The sequence below is a fragment of the Pithys albifrons genome, chromosome 3 (assembly GCF_047495875.1).
Source record: "Pithys albifrons albifrons isolate INPA30051 chromosome 3, PitAlb_v1, whole genome shotgun sequence".
NCBI classification, from domain to species: Eukaryota; Metazoa; Chordata; class Aves; order Passeriformes; family Thamnophilidae; genus Pithys; species Pithys albifrons.
In genome coordinates, this window is record NC_092460.1 from 88,657,749 (window position 1) to 88,678,850 (window position 21,102).

At 38.7% G+C, this 21,102-nt stretch overlaps 1 protein-coding gene across 5 annotated transcripts in view; it reads left to right on the top strand.

The window, feature by feature from the left end:
- The window catches only part of SRPK2 (SRSF protein kinase 2), a 143,743-nt gene that overhangs the window by 99,587 nt on the left and 23,054 nt on the right, over nucleotides 1-21,102 (top strand). For all 5 annotated transcript variants that reach the window (XM_071552664.1, XM_071552663.1, XM_071552660.1 and 2 more), the window contains 8 exons: nucleotides 6,135-6,243; nucleotides 6,793-6,880; nucleotides 7,003-7,090; nucleotides 12,330-12,436; nucleotides 15,572-15,737; nucleotides 17,754-17,779; nucleotides 19,183-19,429; nucleotides 20,391-20,879. In XM_071552664.1, the coding sequence (XP_071408765.1) occupies nucleotides 6,135-6,243; nucleotides 6,793-6,880; nucleotides 7,003-7,090; nucleotides 12,330-12,436; nucleotides 15,572-15,737; nucleotides 17,754-17,779; nucleotides 19,183-19,429; nucleotides 20,391-20,879 (1,320 nt within the window). The remainder of the gene's footprint in view (nucleotides 1-6,134; nucleotides 6,244-6,792; nucleotides 6,881-7,002; nucleotides 7,091-12,329; nucleotides 12,437-15,571; nucleotides 15,738-17,753; nucleotides 17,780-19,182; nucleotides 19,430-20,390; nucleotides 20,880-21,102) is intronic.

Consider the following 21,102-nt stretch of genomic DNA (forward strand, 5'->3'; position numbering starts at 1 on the left):
CTGAGGGGGGACAGTGCCCTGCCAGCCTCAGTTACGGGTCTTGGGAGGTTTGTAAAGAGCTGATCTCTATGGAATTGATTTATTCAGGAGTTAGGAACAGCTTCTCACTTCAGGTCCAGATTGTCTTCAGCTTTCATTTTTGACTTAGCCATAGCTTATTTATACCTTTTGTAATAGATGTACAAATACCACATCCCTCTTTTCTTCCTGTTGTCCTAGTTAGAAGAATAGCAAAGAAACTTTTCTTAATTCATGTGAGCTGTAAGACAAACAAAACCACCCAAGACAAACAACCCCTCACACTCCAAAAGGTTCTAAAATACTTTGATTACTTTAATAACATTAACCTACATTTATTTTAAACTGTACCTTTTTTCTTTGTCTCTCACCTGCCCTAGCCTGAGATGTTCTATGTGCTGCTTTTCCGCATGTCTTTCACAGCCTTCAGCATTGTCTGAGGCCCTCTACATTTTCATTTTAGCTTAATTTCCTTAATTTTCATATTAGTTACATTAATTTTTTAAAATACTGTTAAATGCACAAAAGTGTGACTGCAGTACAACAGTGTCAGTGCTGAAGTGGATTTTAAAGTCATGGCTAAAGTTGCAAGCCTGTTTCCATTAGGATAAAATGTATTCTGCACTTCCGTGAAAAACTATAAATAACAGGTCTGTCAACTCTGGGTTTTCCATTGTTGTAGATTTGAAGAATATGAGTATACTCCAGGGAACATCAAGTTTTATCACTTCATATTAATGCTTTTGAAAAGCCAAAAAGTACTCTATGCACACTGACTGTGTCTGGTATTCTGTATTCCTCATACCAGGAATCACTTCCTATGTCAAATATGATAATGTCTTCTTAATCAGAAATTTCTGTGTAAGCCTGGAGATGGGCTGATTTAGGAATCCTCTCTCCCAGCCCAGAATAAGTGTTTCGTATTTTTAGATTTAACAGTAGAAAGCGACTATTTCATTTTGATGTAAGAAGTTTTATTAATATGTGATATTGCAAATGTGTAAGTGGGTTACAAGTGCCAATAGTGAAAGCCAAACAGTAAACTCAAACTGAATGTTGAATTCTGCAGCAGGGCAAAGAAAAACATAAGGGTTCTTCTGAACTCTTCTGATCCTGAAGCTTTGAATTTTTTAAAATGCATTAAAGGCAGTTCAAGCTTTGGTTCGTTTGGATGTCATGATCATTGTTTCTATGAGAGCAGTGCTTTTGTTGCTCCAGTGGATGATTTACCTGTTTTCTGACCCTAATTTCTGGTCAGACAGAGCAGTACATTCCCTTCTTGTAATCTGCTAGGGTTGAATGGAAGGGAAGATTCCTATAAGGATTTGAATTGAATGGGATTGGAATGATCCAGGGCTACAGAGACCTTCTGTTTGTATATTTTATATTCAACATGGGGAATTAAGTTATTTGGTAAAGAATTCCAGGGATGGCTTTTAGATGCATTATTTCCATTATTTTTGGGAGATGTTTTATTAGTTTGAATACCTATTTCTGTTTTGGATAGCCTTATGTGTGTTTACAGGGTGGAAGCTAAAGATTTGTAAATTACTATTTAGTGCTGGAGTGTCTCTTTTATTCCTAATTTTATCTTCAAAATGGCAGCCTTCCAGGATTTTTGAGTGAACTCAGAGGGTACTTCATTTCTTCTCAACCCCAACCTGAAATTTCAAAGCAGGGCAATTTTGATGAGTATATAATTAATTTTTTTAATGAATACAACAGATGACCTGTTAACTGTGCTTTGCACTGAGTATTTTTGTTACTAATTTTTCTTTTAAGGGTATGTTACTGTGTGCTGGGCTTGCATCACAGGCACATTATGTGGTGGTTAGTAAAGAGTCATGGTAGCATTTTTAATCAGGAAATTATATCTGTTTGAATTAGTGCCCGATGTGAAAGAGACAACAAAAAGCTGTAGGTATAAAGCAGACTAACCTCTCCTTCCTGGGGGCTTCCTCCAGGACCTGTTTAAATCTGTGACATTACTTCTGAATTTACATTAAATACTTCTCAAATATATATTTGTTTGAGGAATAGAAATACCAAAGGTCCAACCACATGATTTTTCAAGGGATACTTAGTGAAGCTATTTTTTTGTCTTCTGTGGAAAGCCTGAAACACTTGGAGATTTTTTCAGGAGTCTGTTGTGTCATGGATGTAAATGGATTTTGTTACTTCTCTGATCGTCTTCCTTGCCCCCTGGAGATGTCTCCCATTCATCCCGTTCACAAAGGGAATAATTCCCTATACAAACATAGAATGAGCCAGCTACAATTACCAATACATTCAGGAGGCGTTCAGGAATAATGATCTCATTTTTCTGACCCTCTTTCTTGCATGCATGTAGCTAGCTGGCTGTGAGAGACTTTTTTTTCCTGTGTGTGCTGCAGTGAATAGTACAACGAGTTTGGGGTTTTTTTTGTTTACATTATCAGCAGTGCCACTTACACATTGTATATTTTCAAATGCGTGTATTGTTCTTCCAGAAGTTACTTAACTTTTCCCAAACTGTTAATTTTGCATGGATGCTTTCTGGTTACTGTATTTAGAAATACTCTCTGTATCATGAAGAACTGAAATAATTACCTTCACAATAGGATGACACCAGTTTTTAAAATGCATTTAACTAAGCATGTTGTTGCCTGATTGTGCACAGCCTCCAAGTGCCTGTGTTGCTGATACAAGTGAGCAGGGAGTAATGTTAATGTGTGCAGGAGTGGTGACTGATTGTTTCCAGTACTGCTTCTGTCATGACTTGGGGCAGTGGAAAGTATCTTCTTAAATGGATACTCAGAGAATATGCTACCCCTGCTGGCACCTGCCGCACAGGCTGCTGTATTGCTGTAATTAGTTATAACAGTGGTGTGGGGACCAAAATAATGGTTTTATGTACATTGCATTGTTACTCTTGCAACACGTAGAGTTTACTAAAATAACTTATCAACCCCCAGTTGACTTTGATATCCTTGGAAATCTTCTGATTTTCTGTATATGTTGTTTCCTGTCTGTGATGGGAAGGAAGTATCACAGGTTTTTAATTACTTTGATGCACAAGTATGCCAAAAGCTGTCTGCGGAGAGGCAGACTCACAAGTGCCTCCAGCCATGGAACTCCTGGAGAACTGACTTAACATAACTGGGTTTATGGAAATTTTAAAGTGGTCCAGAAATAATGTTCTTGTTGAATTTTAAAATCTGTTTGCAAACTACAGAGAGGTGTGAACTAGTTAAAATATTTTTTTTAATTCTATCTGTTTACAAAGGAAAGATTATTATATAGAGAATAATGTTTCATACTTCACACTGTTTCCATGCAATGATACATGCAGCAAAATCTCAGATCAGAAGAGAGGATACTGTGATGGTGAATTATGTGGAAGTCTCTTACATAAATTTTGTGATCAGGTTATCAGACTTGATTCATTTCACAAATGTGAACCTTTTCAGTAATGGAAAGGTAGAATTTTCTATATTCTCTTAACCTTCCACTAACACTTAGGACTTCATCCTCCAGGATAGATTTTTATGGAAACAATTTATCAAGTAGTAGTATTTCTTTTGTTTGTTTTACACCAGTACATAACTGTCATAAATATTGATTATGTTTGTCCGATTGTTAAATATCCTCATCAGCTGTTACTTGAAGGATGGTTAAAAAAACAAAATTCAGGTTTGCTTTTTTTCCTATCCGTGTGGATTCATGTATGTGTATTTATTTAGCAAAATGTCTGTAATAATGAAACTCCAGTAGACTTGGTCTTCATTTGTGGCTGACACTGTTTCTTTTCGCATGGATAGCACAATAGTCAACACTCTCAGCAAGGCCATGTCCCCCCTCCTTTCCTGGAGAGTAAGACTGGTTGGGTGTTCCAAAAGTGGTGGTTTTTTCTTGGGAAATAAGGAATTCCCACTTGGCATTGTGTGCATCCTTATTGAGGTTGGCACAACTCAGCAGTGGAAATGAAGGTGTGGTTTTGGCTTTCTGGGCGAGTTGTCCTGGCAGCTTTCATGAGCTGTTCCTTCTTAGTGATGGAGGAGTGGGGAGTTCTTCCCCCAGAGGCAGGCCTGGGACTTAATCCTGTAATGCCTTGTACTCTTCTGAACTAGAGCCTTCTTTTTCCTTTGCACATTTTATCTGCAACTGTTGGTGTCTGTATGCCTAATGATTTGTGAAATGAAATACCTTGTGTGATAGTAAGTGTACAATTCTCATGAGTTAAAATTTTATTTAGTGGTTGTTCTCGTATTGGGGCCTTCATAGGTACTTGTGCAAAATTGCTGTGGAAAAGATGCAACTTCATCACCTTAGTGCTCGCTGAGGGAGCTGAGGCTGCTCTGTCCGTGCTGCCTGTGCACATCCCACTCATCTTGGTGCCTGGTGGACATGGCTGACCCTCTGTGGTGCCAGAATCTGGGAGGGAGGTGGGCAGGGAGGGGCGGGAAGTCAGCACTCTGGAACCGAGACCTGCGCTGCCCTTCTGCAGTTGTTGTTGTCACTTGGCTCAGAGCTGCCCAGGGAAGATGGACACTTGTGAGTGCTGCTTTCCTGGTGCTCTGGCTGAGCTGGAATCTCTGCCAATGGGATCAGGTTTGGGAGCCTGGGCAGCTGCAGCCATGTCAGATGGGTCAGCTTTGGCTGAAGCTGTGAGCAAACCTCTGCCATTTGCAAAGCCTGAAAGTTACATCCTGGTGCACATAAATAAAATCTGTGTGTGTTCTGGAGTTTGTTAGACATACCAACATCTAATGCAGTGCTTACTTTAAGCTTTATCCTTCTGTTGAATATGTAATTTTCATGATTCTGTTGTACAGTTGTGTTAATTTTTTTAATCTACTCTGGAAGCCTTTCAGAGATGTTTGTGAATAAATCCATGAACTTCTGTTAAGGCAGAAGATGTTATTAGTAGCAAAATAATATAAATATATCCAGACTGACATTACTGTTCCAAAGATAAAAGGAGATAAGAGAGAAGTCCCTGTTTAAAATCCAAGGAATGAAGTTATAAATTCACATTATTGTCTTAACTGGGTACCAGTTCTAACAAGATTTTCATGGGATTTTAAAACAAATATAGCAACTTAGACTGCAGTCTGAGGTTTTCCTCCTTCTAAATGGACTAGTCAATAGTGGGGGAATCCTGCCCAAGGACAGTTGGGGATGACATTGTGAAAGACCCAGAAAGAGACCAAGAAGTGATTCCTTGACAGCTGCTCTGAGTCTGCTGCTGGTGATGTCCTGAAGGGTTGCATGGTGCAGCTTTATTATTTGTTTGCAATTTAGGCAGAATTGTGGATGTTATTGTTGGTCTGTTAAGGTCTGAATAAAAATGTTGTGTGTTCACTGCCTTGCCTGTGTTTGACTAGGAGGATGAATGACTTTAAAATACAAAGGAAATAAAAGACTTCATTCCACCTCCTCACACTGTCTAGAAGCCTGAGCTGCAGCCTGCTCTGTCCTGTCGGCCTTTCTGCCTGTTGGGGCTGTGCAGGACCTGTGCAGGGTGTAAGTCAGGACTGCAGACTCTGGGAATTAAAGAGCAGTTCAGACAGAGCCCAGAGCTGCCCGTGCTCTCTGCCTCCCTGCAAAACCCTCAGACATGACAAAAATGAGTTGTGCTGTGGGTCACGAGCCAAGCTGAAGAGCATCAATAAAGCCTACATTGTTCTTAACATTTTATCAGGAAGAATTTTGTTGCTGCTTTTACTACTAGAAAGCAAATGGGAATTAAAACAATCTCTGTTGAGGTTCTGCAATCATCCAAAGTATCTTGATTGGAGAAGCTTCAACTATGATAAAGAAATAATGTAGATATTTTCTGTACTGTCTGTGAAGTGGAAGATAAGCCTGAGGAAATACAGAACAGATGGTATTATTACAATAAATAAAAGCATAAGAGAGAAGGGTGAATAAACTCTGCAGTAGTTACAGGACATTTGTTTTTTCCCTCCAGGCCAAGCAAGGCAGATTGTTAACATGAGAGTTTTCTTTAGATTTCCTATTTATAGTACAGGATAATTTGAAGAGGCAAATGTGTGCTACAAGAATTACTTGAAAACCTGGGAATTATTGTTTGTTTTCTGAATATTCTTTTTCTACTCATTTTTTCATGAAAGGAGGCTATCATCCAGTGAAAATTGGTGATCTTTTCAATGGCCGCTATCATGTTATTAGAAAGTTAGGATGGGGACACTTCTCTACAGTCTGGCTATGCTGGGATATGCAGTAAGAAAACTATTTCCATACACTTTTTTCTTAACATGCTACTTTGTTTTGTTTGCAGTAACTTTTTGTTTTATGTGCATGATAAAGTTATGTAAATGTTTACTATAATTTTATGCAGAGAGATGACTGCAGTCATCTATTTTGTTTTGATTAAGAGTGTAGTTTATAAAACCTTTCAGAATAAATGTAACTATTTTCTTTGACAAATTAGCTTTGCTTATTGAATTTGCATATTGTCTTGAACATGCAAGAATAAGCTAATGTTTTTAGTTCTGTTGTATCTTTAATAAAATTATATAATAATACCTTGATTAAATGATAAAATGTGTAAACAGATTCCTCTTTTAAAGACATTAGCACAAAAGTGGCAAAATATCCAATAAATTAGGCTGTTCACAATACTGTTGAAAGTTCTTGTTAAATGTAATTTCATTATGTTCTGTCAGAATACATTAGACTATGAAATATTCTATATAAAATTTCCCAACCTTCAAGGCATGTTTGTATTAGCTCAGAGCATGTGTTGAAAATGTTTATGTTCTTTTCAAGGGGAAAAAGGTTTGTTGCAATGAAAGTTGTAAAAAGTGCCCAGCATTATACAGAGACAGCCTTGGATGAAATCAAGTTGCTCAAATGTGTAAGTACCACTCTTGCAATACAGTGTTCAATACCAATAATAACAGTAATAACAAACCTAACTAGTGAATATTTTACAGTGAATTTTCCCCTAAAATGTCAGTGTTTGCGTTCTTGCTTTAGGTTCGTGAAAGTGACCCCAATGATCCCAACAAGGATATGGTTGTACAGCTAATCGATGACTTCAAAATTTCTGGAATGAATGGAATTCATATCCTTTTTAGAACATGACATCTTCAGTACAAATGGTCTATGGAGATAAGTGACCGTTTAGTTCTGGATTTTTTCTCGTTGGTCTTACTTCATATGTAGAGTAGAAACACCAGAATAAATGTAGATATGAAGAGTAGTCCAGTGTGTAATGTCCTGCCTGGACTGGACGTGGCCTGGCTTTTCTCACACAGTGCAGCATCCCATGAATCCAGTCACGGTGTGGGGGAACTGTGGAGAGTTTACTTGAAAACTAGAGTTTTAATGAAAACAGTTGTAATAACTGAAGCTTATTTTGTTCTACACTGATAAAGTGTCAGTGTCATGAAGAAGCTGATTTCTCTTTTGTGGGAAATGTGAGGACATGAAGATTCGTCTCTTGTTTATGTGATCATCTTTTGGCCAGATATTAACCTTGTAAAGCTTTATCTTTGAAAGCTTCCCTTAAAAAACGTGTGAGGGGGTGGGGGATGGAAAGATGAGAGACAAAGTAAAATATGACTGAATGTTGTGCGCAGGGAAAATTTCAAGTCTATGAATATATTTGATTTTAGAATTGAGCAAAACTGAGTTATTCATTCTTGCTAATTATATTAGATATTTTAGCAGCTTCTTACATTGCTGTGCTTTCATTTACTGTTGCAGCTGGCATTTATGTGTGTGCCTGTGTTCTGGAGCCCTGTTGGCAGACCTCATTGTTCATGGTGTCCTGCCACCAGGCAGAGACAGTTCTTCCTCTGCAGGGCTCACATTTTGGTGCTGTGCCTTCAGTCTTCAGCACATGGGACTAAGGCAGCTTTCACCAGCTCTTGTGTTCTAGGAGGGGAATGTGGGAGGTGACTTGTCAGTAAATCTGAATGCTCTCTAGAAAGCATCTTTCCAGAGAGGTGTGCAAGCAGTTTGCATCCCATTCTTCTGTCTCTTGACATCAGTTAAGGGGCCTTTGGGTCCATGGTGAGAATGAGAGTGTAGGGTCAAGTATTTTCAGTTTTAGACTGGCGTCTTAACTCCTTTTCCTTGGTCCCATTTTGATTTGTGCCATGGTTGCTTCAGTGATCAGCTACCATGGTAGAAAGGCACTGAAATGTAGGTGAAGTTAGTATAGTCTGTTTTTTTATTCTGGGTTTTATCATCAAATTTTAAGGAATTAAAATAAACCAGTTGCCAATAGTCATTTCAAACTGAATATAAATGAAGATCAAAGAAATTGCTTAACACAGCGGGGCAAAGAACCCGGTGTTGGGTTTCTTGATGCTTCTGTTGTGCTACCAAAAAATAGATTTAATTTATAAGCTGAGATGCTTATGAAGAAGTATTTTATAAATATCTGTATTTTGTCTTAACTGTTCACAAAAGTATCATGAAACCAAAGCGCTTCAGGTCTTCAGCTGACAACTGTACAATTGAAGAATAATTATTTTTAGAAAGAGAAAATTTCAATTTTCTATTTTTATTGTAAAACACTAATATGAAATAGGGAATAAAAAAATGCATTCGTAACTATATAACTCTTACCTGTTCATCAGAGCAGTTTCCCAATAATGTTCCTAAATTCTTGATAAAGTGTGTATAGAACTGTATTAAAGGTGAGAGCCATTTCTCAGTGCGAAGAGTAGATTTTATTAGTGGTAATATTTTGAAAGGATATCCAAGCTTGTATCTTTTTGAAATACAGCACTTAAATTGACAAACCCAAAAGAGATCATGTGCTAGTGAAAAGAAAGGTTTGGGTAGCTTTGTGTTAGCAGATGAAAGTCGGACACCTGATGTTGATTTATTCTATTACAGTTTTCCTGTTCAAAACTCTGGCAATATAGAAGTTTTTATGTGGAAGGCAAATGTTCCTGCCTTACAGAGAAGTCCAATTTCCATAAATATACAAGTATACTGGATGGGCAGATACTGGACTCAAATATGAATTACAGCTGAAGTCTGTCCAAGTCCTGACAGTGAAAACGTGATACCAAGAGTCTAATGCATCCTGAGTTATTTGAGCAATGATTGGTTGCATTGATTATTTGTTAAACTCCTTTTTATCTTCTGGGAAAAATAATCTTTGGTTCAGGTTCTCTTGGGAGGGAGCAGGTAATTGATTTTAACAACATGCTGTTTACATTTTTAAAATGCCATATTAGTGCTACTTTAGTGTCATTGAATTGAGCAGGTTGAGAGAAATAGAATAATTTGAGATTTTTTTCCATGGTTTGCTGTTTCCAGCTTCCTTTGGGCAAGTCACTAAAGATCTGTTCCTTGACTATAAATTAAAACAACATATGCTTCCCAGAGGCTTAATTATTGGTTATGGAATAAATTTAAAAGTTAAAGCAAGACAGAAGAGAGGTGGGTGAATCCTTTGAATGGCTAATACCACAAAATGTCATGGAGCTTCCAAACAGGGAAAATTGTCAAGAACTGTGTAGAGCAGAGCTGGGAATGTGCAGACCCATTGGCCTGCACTGTGTGTCCACAAGCACTCATCTCTCTTCTGGAAGCTGTAATAAGTGTTTGTGTACAGAGGAATTTAAATAATGTGTGTTATGCTCCATTAGACTGAACATTTTTAACTACTTGTATATTTTAAAAAAACAATAGTTATGATTTTTTTCACGAAATAACAGAATTCCAGAACTTAAGTGCTGTAGTGTTTTCAGTAATTGTAGATGATTATGTTTGTTTGCACTGGATATTTATTTAAGCCTTAATAAGCGTTCATTTGAATGGAGCATTTTTTAAGGAAATATTCAGATAATCATGTAAAGGAACAATCGTTTGGAGAGACAAGTGAAAAAATCAGGAAACATTTCTACACAATCAGACATTGTAATGATTTTAATAAATGTGTCTCCGAGGAATATACAGCATTAACTAAATGACATAGCACCTAAATGCTCCCAGTTCAGAAGCAGCTGAAATACATCCTGAAGTCCTCTGGGTTGGTACTAGAGCCTTACTTGATTTAGCCTAACTAGCCTTTAGCCCTCTTCTAACTAGTAATGTGTGTTTATAGATAGTTACAGGTAGGATTTGAGTCAAGAAGGAACAGCCTGTCAGCTGGTTAATGTTAGGTTTGCTCTCACTTTTGTTGCTCTGTGTAGTTTTCCCCTTTCACACACCCTACATGCTGCTTCAAAGAGCGTTTCACAAGAGGCAGCCTGTCCACTGGGTGGGTTTATTTTTACTGGAGGACTTTTGGGACCTACTCACCTGTCAGGACTTTGGTGCTGTAGGAATAACCTGGGGCTTGCAAGGCTGGTTTTCCAACAGTTAATATTCAACCTTTGCCAAACTCTTTGTTGTGGACAGTCTGGCTTACAGTTAATGTTTTTGAGATCAGGATAGTGTATCAGACAACAGTCACATTTTCATATACCTACTACCAGCACTGAGCCTGCTCTCTTTTCCCCATTCCTGTGGTCTCTCCAATACTGATCATGCCTTGAGTTTGTTTGAGTCCTCCCAGCAAAATATTGCAATCTTTTTTTCAGGTAGACATCTGTGCACTTCTTTGTAACCCTCCATCTTTTTGTCTGCCTCTGCCATTCCTCTTACATCTCTGCTTACATCTTATTTTTCTGTGCCCTTCCCTTGCCCCTCAGTGATTCACTTCCCTGCACCCCTTTTTACTTCTAGTTGCTGGCAAGACTTAACACTTCTGTAAGTGCAAGGAATGGCAGGAATGTGCACTGGAGAGTCTGCAGTGGCAGTGGTCTGAAGTACTGTGGGCGGGTGCCCTAAATTTCCTTTCCGAATGTTGCAGTGTCTTGCCTTCCTGGGATCTGTGTTGCTGTAGCTTTGCAACTTCTCTGCGTGGGTTCAGTTAATGAGCCCTGCAGGGCTGATGTGCTCTGCTCATCCTTTATGAGGGCTGGGTGCCCTGCCAGTGACTTCTGTTCAGTGTGGGGTAAAGGAGCCTGGGACTGTTTACTCCTCTGAATGAGCAGTTGTTTAATGTTCTGAGTAGACCTGATTGGTGTGATGGGGAAATGACTGGTCAGTGTCACTGCTAATACAGGAGTTAAGGAACATGAAGTGAGAAGAAATTAGCAGCAGTTACATTAGAGTTCATCTCAAGGTGCTTTGACTCATCTTCAGACCTTTTGCCTTTGGTCCAACTTCAGTATAGGAGATGCAGATTTTAAAACTTGAGTTAGCTTTATGTGTGTGAGTAGGTACTTGGGAATAATGTAAATGATAAACTGATAGACAAGGTAAGTCTCGTTTTGACACAAGTTAAGACAGTGATTTTAACATAATTGCCAAGACTCTAGTTAATAAAGTTAGAGAATTTAGGTAAGTTTTCTCCCTTAACAGTGTAGTTCTGTATGAATGGTCTCTGAGATGGTTCAGTTTAATTAATTGAGATTTTCCTGCAGTAGCCATCAATTAATAAAATTTATGTTATTTGTATTATATTGTTCTTTGCAAGGTTATAGTATCATGTAGTTAAGATTTAGGCATCCTTTCTGATTTCCAGGGACATTAAAGTTGTTCTCAGTTCATGTCTGAGGATTAATTCTGCATAGTCAAACTTCTTGCCAGAGTGTTGTGGATGGTAAAAATTAAAATTAGTTTTAGTATCTGAAGAGTTTCTCAACAAAAAGATAGGCTACTCAGGTATATAAGTGCAGAGTCTCTTAACTTAGGAAGCCTTTAAACCACAAATTAGAGGAAGATCCTACGCCTTGTTTTTTCTTGATAGTCTTCTATAACAATCTGCTGTTGGCCTCTGTCAGTGGCCAGTAGCAATTGCTGGGTCAAATTAAACTTGTGGCATTGTAAAGTACAGGAGACGTATTCTCTTACTACTCTAGTATTTGTTGTCAGGTGATTCTTAATTGAGCCTAAGAGAGATGTTTAGTGTGCTTCATTTTCTAACACGCTGTTTTTGCACACTTTTGGCATTAAAACCTTCTACACAGATAATTTAAAATGTATTAGAAACTCAACATAATAGGCCAAATCAGTACTTGTGTTTCAAAGAGAACAAAAATGAATTAGTTACTTTTTACAGTTACTTATTTAATTGTTCAGTCTAGTGCTGTTGTTGACATGTAGAAATAGCAGAGAAGATTTGCATAATTGCAACAAGGTACCAAAGCATATACCATGTTCTGCTCACTTTAGGGGGAACCCTTTTCCCTCTACACAGGGTGACAATTGCTTTAGCCAGTACACAAACAAACATTTGTGTTGATCTCATCAACAAGTTTATTTGGAAGTTATCCTTAATTAAATCCCAGATGTCTGTATGGTCTTTGAAGTACTTGGACATCATCTTCTAAAATGGATAATCAAGTCCAACTATCAAGGCCTTCCTATCCGTTGTGTAAAAAGTATAATTCGACAGGTAAGATTTATTAGTAATTAGGTTTATTTAGCAATTAAGTTTATTTATTTAGTTTAAATGGGTTTTCCCGCCATTGATAACAATTTGAAGGTTGGAATTATGATATTTTATCTGAACTCTTACTAATTAATATCTAAGATAAGATATATTTTATTGATAATCTCAGTGGGGTTTGCAAGAGCATCTTACTGGATAGCCTGTGTTTCTGCATGCTGGTGGCTTTTTGGGGGTTATGTTGTGTTTTTTGAATCAAGATTTTCCACTGATAAAGCTCAGCTTCCTGAGCTGCTTTAGAAAATAAAATGTTGAAGCAGTGAGTCTTATTTTTGTGGATGAAAGGATATTCATATTAAATTGCAGTTTTGGTTGACATGTCATGCTTCTTAAATAAATAATCAGAACTCTGGGAAACAATATGCTGTGATGATGATGAACAAAAATTGTATCTCTGGAAAATAGATTGTAAATGAAAATAACCTGTTCTTTGAAAAATTGCTGTCTGTCTGCACTAAGTTGTTGTAAAGTCACAGTGTTAAAAAGGTGAAACACTTCAGAACAGTTCACTGGGAACTGTACTTTCAAAATACCTTCTTTTGCTCTGCTATGAAAATCAAGTTGCTGAGAGATGTTTGTAAGGAGAAATCGTGTTTCAGCAAGGGAAAAGCAGCTCATAGCAAAGAATCATTTAGGTTGGAAGAGACTTCTGAGATCATCAATTCCAACCATTAACCCAGCAGTGCCAAGAACACAACTAAACCGTGTCCCCGAGTGCCACATGTACACATCTTTTAAATACCTCCAGGTGTAGAGATTCCATCACTTTGCTGGGCAGCCTGTTCAGTGCTTGACAACCTTTCAGTGAAGAAATCTTTCCTAATATCCAATCTAAACCTTCCCTGGTGCAAATCGAGGCCATTTCTTCTGTCCTACTGCTTGTTTCCTGGGAGAAGAGACAGACTCCCACCTGGATACAACCTCCTTTCAGGGAGTTGTAGAGAGCAATGAAGTGCCCCCTCAGCCTCCTTTTTTGACAGATTCCACCTCCTTCAGCCGCTCCCTCTAAGCCTTGTGCTCCAGACCTTCACCAGCTCCATTGCCCTTCTTTGGATAACACTTCAGTGTCCTCCTTGTAGTGAGAGACCCAGAACTGAACACAGGATTTGAGTTGTGGCCTCACCAGTGCTGAGTACAGGGGGACAATCACTGCTCAGGTCCTGCTGGCCACACTGTTGCTGATACCAGCCAGGGTGCCACTGGCTCTGGACACGTTGCTGGCTCATGTTCAGCCATCTGTCAAACAGCACCCCCAGGTCCCTTTCCACTGGGCAGCTTTCCAGCCACTCTGCCCCCAGCCTGTAGCTCTGTACAGGGTTGTTGGATTGAAGTGCAGGTCCGACATTTGGCCTTGTTGCATCTCACACAACTGTCCTCGGGACCAGTCCCAGCACTGAGCCCTGGGCAGCACCACTGGTGACCGACTGTCACCTGCATGTAAACCCATCCACCACCACTCTCTGGGCCTGGCCATCCAGCCAGGGCTCTACCCAGGAAACAGTGCACCCATCCAAGCCAATGAGCCCAGTACCTCAGGTGAGTCCCATCTGGCCCCGTGGACTTGTGTGTGTGTGTAAGGAGTGTAGCAGGTCACTGATTGCCCCTTGGATTATGGGGCTTGGTTCTGCTCTGCTCCTGTCCCTGTCTCCCAGCTCAGGGGGCTGGATACCCAGAGAACAACTGATTTGACTTACAGGCTGAGGCAAAGAAGGCATTAAATACCTGTCTTTTCCTCATCCATTGTCACTGTGTTTTCCCTGTCCATCCAGCAAAGGATGGAGATTCTCCTTAACCCTCCTTTGTGAGCTGGAATGCTTAAATCTTCTGTAGGATGGGTCAGCATCAGAGGGGAGTCCAGGGGTAACATCCTGGTGCGTCTGCCCTACAAGCTGACAGTTTCAGAAGCAGATAATAAAGACCTTCACACAACTGGAATACCCTAGTTCTTACGGTGGACTTTCAACCACCTTGATGTCTGCTCTGGTAGGGCTCATGCACTCAAGGAAATTTCTGCAGTGGGTAGAGGGCAACTTTGTAGCACGGGGTGAGTTGTATATGAGCAGGAACAAGCTGGAGATCCACCTTGCTGGGCTGGTTATGAATAAGAAAGAATTAGTTGAAAATGTCAAGGTTGATGTCAGGCTTCCCTTTAGGGGTCATGGTAGACAAGCTCCGTGTGAGTCAGTGGAGCTCCTGTGGTGGCCAAAGCTAACCATGTAGTAGCCCACATTAGCAGGAGCATAGGCAGCAGAATGAGGGATCTGTTTTGTGTTTTAGGACTCTCTACAGTTTTGGGTTCCAAGTGCAAGACACTGGCTTACTGCAGTAAGTTCAGTGAAAGGCAAGGACAAAGATGAGCAGCATATGATGAGGAATGAAGGGTGTTTGGAGAGCTGGGTTGGTTTTAAGAAGAAAAGACTAATAAAGGGGGGAGTGGGAAATTACCTGGATAAAGCCTCTAAGCAGGCTGGTCTGATTTTGAGGTTAAATACAACTTTGAAGCTGTATGACTTGGGTGGGAGAGGATTTGAATCACACAGTTTTCCAAAGTGAATTGCATTTTGAATGTAAGAAAAGGTAAAAATTCCAAGTAATTCAATCACTTCATACGTTGGAAAAGAGGAACAGCTTAATCCTGGGAGATTAAAAAGCTTTAATTCTTGTGAGACTGGAATTGCCAGTTTGGACTAGTGAGAGTGACATTGTCTGGTAAGACTTCCAGGTTGTTCATGTCAGTAAAGATAATACAGATCCTTATTCTTTCTTCTACTTGGACAAAACTTGCACTACACGTTAGGAAAACTGATTTATGAAAGTTGAATATGAAACAATTCAGTTACTGCACTGGCATTACTGTGCATCATACAGTTTTGTTTCAGAAAGTTCTATAATTTCGTGGCACAGTGGAAAATTATGTTTTTGTACTATAATTTGAAAATACCTTTTTTCCAGTTTTTGAGTACTTTTGAGCATTGGAATAAAACTAACTTTATTTTAAAATGCAGATGAGGGTTGAGTTTCTTAATAAGAAGTTTAATTGCAGTTTCAAGCAGGTTTTATTTAAAATCTTCTTGTAATTAGGTGCTCCAAGGTCTAGATTACCTACACAGCAAGTGCAAGATCATCCATACGGACATAAAGCCAGAGAACATCCTGATGTGCGTGGACGATGCCTACGTGCGCAGAATGGCTGCCGAAGCCACCGAGTGGCAGAAGGCTGGGGCTCCTCCCCCCTCTGGCTCGGCAGGTATGGCTGTGTATTTAAATGCAAGGTAGTAAAGCTCATCAGCATATTACTACAGAGTATTTTGTTCGATGCAAATTAACATTTTAAATAATTAAGTGTGAAAAATGCGAGTCTGGTTAGTTCTTATTCTTGCTCTGGAAATGTCAGGGAAATGCTTTCTTCCTGGTTTTGCACGTTCAAGTTTTCAGGGTCCCCCGATACAGGAAAAGATTCACTTATATAAACTTACTCTCCTCCAACCCCATAAGCTTTAACGCCTTGGTTTTAGTCTCACACTGGAAGCTCGCATCTCTAATATTGACAATAATTATAATCTTACCTAAATTATGTCCAGTTCCATTAGGAGTTCATCAGTGTCCTTGAAATTATCTGCCGCCTTATCAGTTTGAAGTATTCTCAAGCTGCAATGAAAAGTTTTGGATTCATAGTTTTTCACCCTTGAAAATTGAATTTATTGTGCCTAACTGAACTCGTGACATGCCCTTCCACCTAGGGGCATAAAATGTTTTATGTTAAACTTCCCAGGAGTTTGGATAGGAACTGCACATTATGTTTAACCAGGACAAACCACAAACCAAGGTAAAGAGGTTCACAGCAGTAAAGGCAAACAAGGAGGTGTGGCTTTTTTTGTGACCTTTGGTACTGTGGTTGGTATTAATTTGCCAGTTGAGCACATCAGCTATAGCAGCGGAGAAGTGATTATCTTTGTAATATTTTCAGAAAATACAGATTAAAAATCTCTGAGGTATAATAAAAATATCTGCTGTATCAGGAACATACATTGTGGTCAGAATCCATTTCACAGCATTATGTATTTTTAGATGCAAAATCTTATAAATTGTGAACATATTGTATTGAATTTTGCATAATATGTAGTGACATAGCTAAAGATTGTATGTTACTTGTGTGGGAAGGAACTTGATTTTGTTCATGCAGCCTTTATATTTCTTTCTGACATTAAAATAAATTATTTTAAGCAATATACTGTTGGGGTTTTTATCACATTTTGTTCTCAGCAAATTGAAATTAAATATATGGCTTTCCACACAGGAGCTGAAGATGTTCTCTCTTTAGGATTTCAAGTATAGGTTCTGCATAAATTCCCCTTTTATGGCAGTGGTAGTGCTCAGGTTTAAGAATATTTGTAGAAACCTTGTCTTTTCAGGGGCATTCAAACAGGTTTTTCCCTGCACTTAACTCAAAGTCTGAACCCATAAAATACCTCCATGTTTTATTTTGCACTTGTTAGTTGCCATATGCCCATGTGCCTGAAGAAGTTCATGAGAGGTTCTTGTGCCCCGTTGGCTTCCTCTTTCTTCCTTCCGCTTTACTCCTGTCTCCATATTTGGTTATTTCTATTGGGTTTGATCACTGCGGGGAGGGTTTGTGTGTCTCGTATTTCTGCTCTCAGAGTCAGTGTTGGAATCTCATCAGACCTACTCAGTGGTGGGATCCTTCTCAGAGGGGCTGAGGGAGAGGCCTGTGCTGGAGGTGCCTTTTCTGTGATTGCTTTTTGCCTCAGGCACTCCTTGCCTGCAGCCCTGGCAGTCAAACTGCTTTGTGTCAGAATAAAGGAAACATGAGTGTTTGGCTTTCCCGTAGTTGTATCTTTGCAAATATTCCCTGAACTATTTAGATGTGTCTACACCTGCTCAGTCAGATGACTGCATGCATTTAATGTGAGACAACTCTGCAGTCAATCCTTTGATGTTTTCTGTCCACTCTGGATTCAGACTTTCCTTTCTGACTTCCATTAACTCTCTACCAACCACAGCACAGCTGTGCTCACATTGCTGTTACCTCCTTCCAATTCCAGATGCTCTAGTGAGGACATCAAATGATTTCAGGCAGCATGTACTTGTAAAGAGTAAAAAAGTGTGGCTAACAAAAAAAAATCACTGCCTTATTTAGTTGAGAATATTTTTACATGATTTCTACTATTCTTTGCTTTCATTACAGTTGTTTTTGTAAAAAAATATCTTTATTTTATTTATAATTTTATTTTTTTCTTTTTAGTGAGTACAGCTCCACAACAAAAGCCTGTAAGTATTGTTACATAATTCAAATTAACTATCTTATTTTCTGTGTTTCTGTGGTTATTAATAGCTATTAGACTGTTAGTAGTCTCTACCCTTTTTAAAAGCTTCCTTTGAGTAAAGCTTTTATCTTTCAAGGAACATTTTCTTTTCATGCCTTTGGCCTTACCAGTTTTAAGCACAGTATTTCTCTGATGGAAACTCTCACAGACATGCAGTTCTATAGCTGTGTCAAAGAAAGTTAAGCATTGCCAGTTTCATCTCTTGAGGAATAATCCATTTGTTCCAATCCTGACAAAAAGGGGTGCATGCACAAAATGCTGTGCATTTTGGATGGCTTAAGGGCATCATGACCTTAAAAGAGAGGGAGTAATGTGAGTTTTGAAAGATCTTTTTGCCATATACTTATAGCAAATAACTAATGGTAATGCAGCTGTTCAGAAATATTTATGGTTAAACCTGCTTTCTGTGTGTACAGAAGGTGTGTAATTTCAGTGGACATGCAACATGGATGACAATTAATAGAACTGTCAAATCAACTGTCTTGTTTTGACTGTACTGTGGCTTCTTTTGAGGAGAACAGGTTTTACAGATAAACCTTTGAGAAAACAATCTGCTCCTTATTCTTTGTATTTCTTTTAATTGAGGATTTTTTTTAATTGAATGAAAACTGAACAGATCTCATTTATCAAATGGTAAAAATAGAAGTCACAATTAAGTTAAAATGTAAGAAAGTGTTTCAGTTCTAGCTCAGATGTGTTAATTTTTCATTTCCTTGTTGTACCTGAGTTTTCCAATCCTGATGTTACATAAAATGTGAAACTTCATAATGGCCATCTGTTGTTTGTGATTCATATGTTTGGGGCCAGAAGGGAACAATAAAAATGCTTTCCTTTCACAGGAAAATAGCTGAACAACACAGGATTTGTTTAAAATTCTTCACTGCTTTCAGTCTCTTTAGCTTTCATGTGTCTTCTTTCTCAGCTGGTCATTACCTGCATTGCACAGAGAGAGAAGTTATGTATCAAATTTATGATGCCAGATTATCTTCCACATACAGTATAATTTGTTAATCTAGATTGAGGTTTAAGATGATTGTTCCTGTTTGAGGTTATAGGATCATAGGAATTTTACTATGGCATCTTAGATGTGTTTCGCTCTTGTAGCCAATAAAACAACCTTGGAAAAACATGATTAACTGTGTCAAACCTTGATGGCTTTTTGCCTCGTATCACCCTACATCATTCCTGATTTGAAGCCAAATGGGAAAAACAGTTTAATTACTATATTAATTGCTATCTAGTATTTTCCAAAAAATGTAATAATTCCAAGTGAGTTTACTCTGACATGCCATGAGATTAATTGATTATGGGGGTTTTTTCTCTTTTTTTCTTGTATTAATATTTAAGGTTGGAAAAATATCCAAAAACAAAAAGAAAAAGCTGAAGAAAAAGCAGAAGAGACAAGCTGAGCTGCTCGAAAAACGCCTGCAGGAAATAGAAGAACTGGAGCGGGAAGCCGAAAGGAAAAAAATAGAAGAAAATGTAACCTCAGCTGTACCATCAAATGAGCAAGAAGATGAGTACCACCCAGAGGTGAAACTAAAAACAGCTGATATAGAAGAGGTAGTAGATGAAGAACCTGGAAATGATGATGGTTGGTATTACCTGCTTTTATTAACCCTGATTTTAGTGCTTCAGAGGGGAAAGTAATTGTGCAGTGTTGCATCTGGTATAGGAACAAAATCTCCAAACTGTCCTAGATCATTAAGTTTCATTTTCTCCTGTAGGTAAAATTGTAACTGCGAAGCCTAAATAGGTAAAGAACAATCAAACCTCCCACAGAAGTGAAGAAAACCATCAATAGCAGTCTATAGCTATCAAATGCCACAAAAGAACACATAGGAAATTTGACCGAGCAATCAGTTGTCATACCACACTGAGTGGAATAACTGTGTATCCTGGGGAGGTAGAAGAAAAATAAGATGCATTTGTGTTCTATAACAATGCAGTAGTTGGAGTCATCATTGCTTTCCCCTTTTCTTCTTGCATCCTTTATTGTAACAATGTATCAGGTAATAATGATTGCAACTTCTTCACTGAAATGTTTGAGATGTCTTGTTCCTGTTTAGTTGTGGTGACGTGGACCACACTGGTTATGGTCCAGTTCCATTCTGACTTCCCTGAGTTTCTTGTTAGCTCTTCAGTGCTGATGAAGATGTAACTCCTGAGACTCTAGTTTGGTTTGGTCTGGTTTTGTTCTGCTCTTGTGAGAATTTTCCTACTTCTGTGATGACTCCCTGTTTGACAGAGATTGAGTTCTAGATTCATAAAAATTGCTCTCAAGGTCTCATAATTCTTCCTTTCACAACATTATTCTCTTCCAAATTGTTCCCTCCTGAACCACTTCCCATTATTTATTTTTCCAACAGTCTTAGTAGTACTTTCTTTTGCCTTTAATTTAGATTTTAAGGTCTTTGTGTGTTTTGGTGGTACCATTTCCTCACGTGATATGTCAGAAATCAAGTAGTTCCTGAAGAGTTAAAAATGATGAATGCCTGATTTCAATCTGGCTTATTGATACGGGATCTAATGAGTTGCTCATTGAAATTTTTCAGGTGAAACAGAAGATCAGGATGAAAAGGAAGACACAGAGAAAGAAAACACTGAGAAGGATGATGACGTTGAGCAGGATCTCGTCAACACTGACTCTACAGACCCTAAGTGGATAGAATCCCCCAAAACAAATGGCCATATTGTGAACGGCCCATTCCTATTGGAGCAACAGATTGAAGATGAAGACGAGGAAGAGGAAGAATGTCCAAATCCAGAGGAGTATAATCTTGATGAGCCAAATGCAAAAAGTGATTACTCTTACAGCAGCTCCTATGAACAGTTCAATGGTGAATTGCCAAATGGACGTCATAAAATACCAGAGTCACAGTTCTCTGAATTTTCAGCCTCAGTATTCTCTGGGGCTCTGGAGTCTGTAGCTTGTGGTTCCGCTGTTTCTGAAGGATCAACTGTCACAGAAAGAGAGGAGAGCAGCCCATCTCACGACAGGAGCAGAACGGTTTCAGCTTCAAGCACGGGGGATCTGCCAAAAAGTAAGTGTTCTCTTAGTGACTTCTGTCTCGTAGCCATGCGTGTGTTACGTTAAATGAAAGGGGCAGATAAGTGGAATATGAAGGCAGTAGTTAGGTTAAGAAAAAGTCATTAAGGTAAACTGGATGATTTTTCTTGCAGAAAAGATTTATGGTTTTTCTTTGCTCAAGAACTTGTTTTTTAAGATAGATAAATTATTGCAGATTAAATATTTGCGTTGACAAG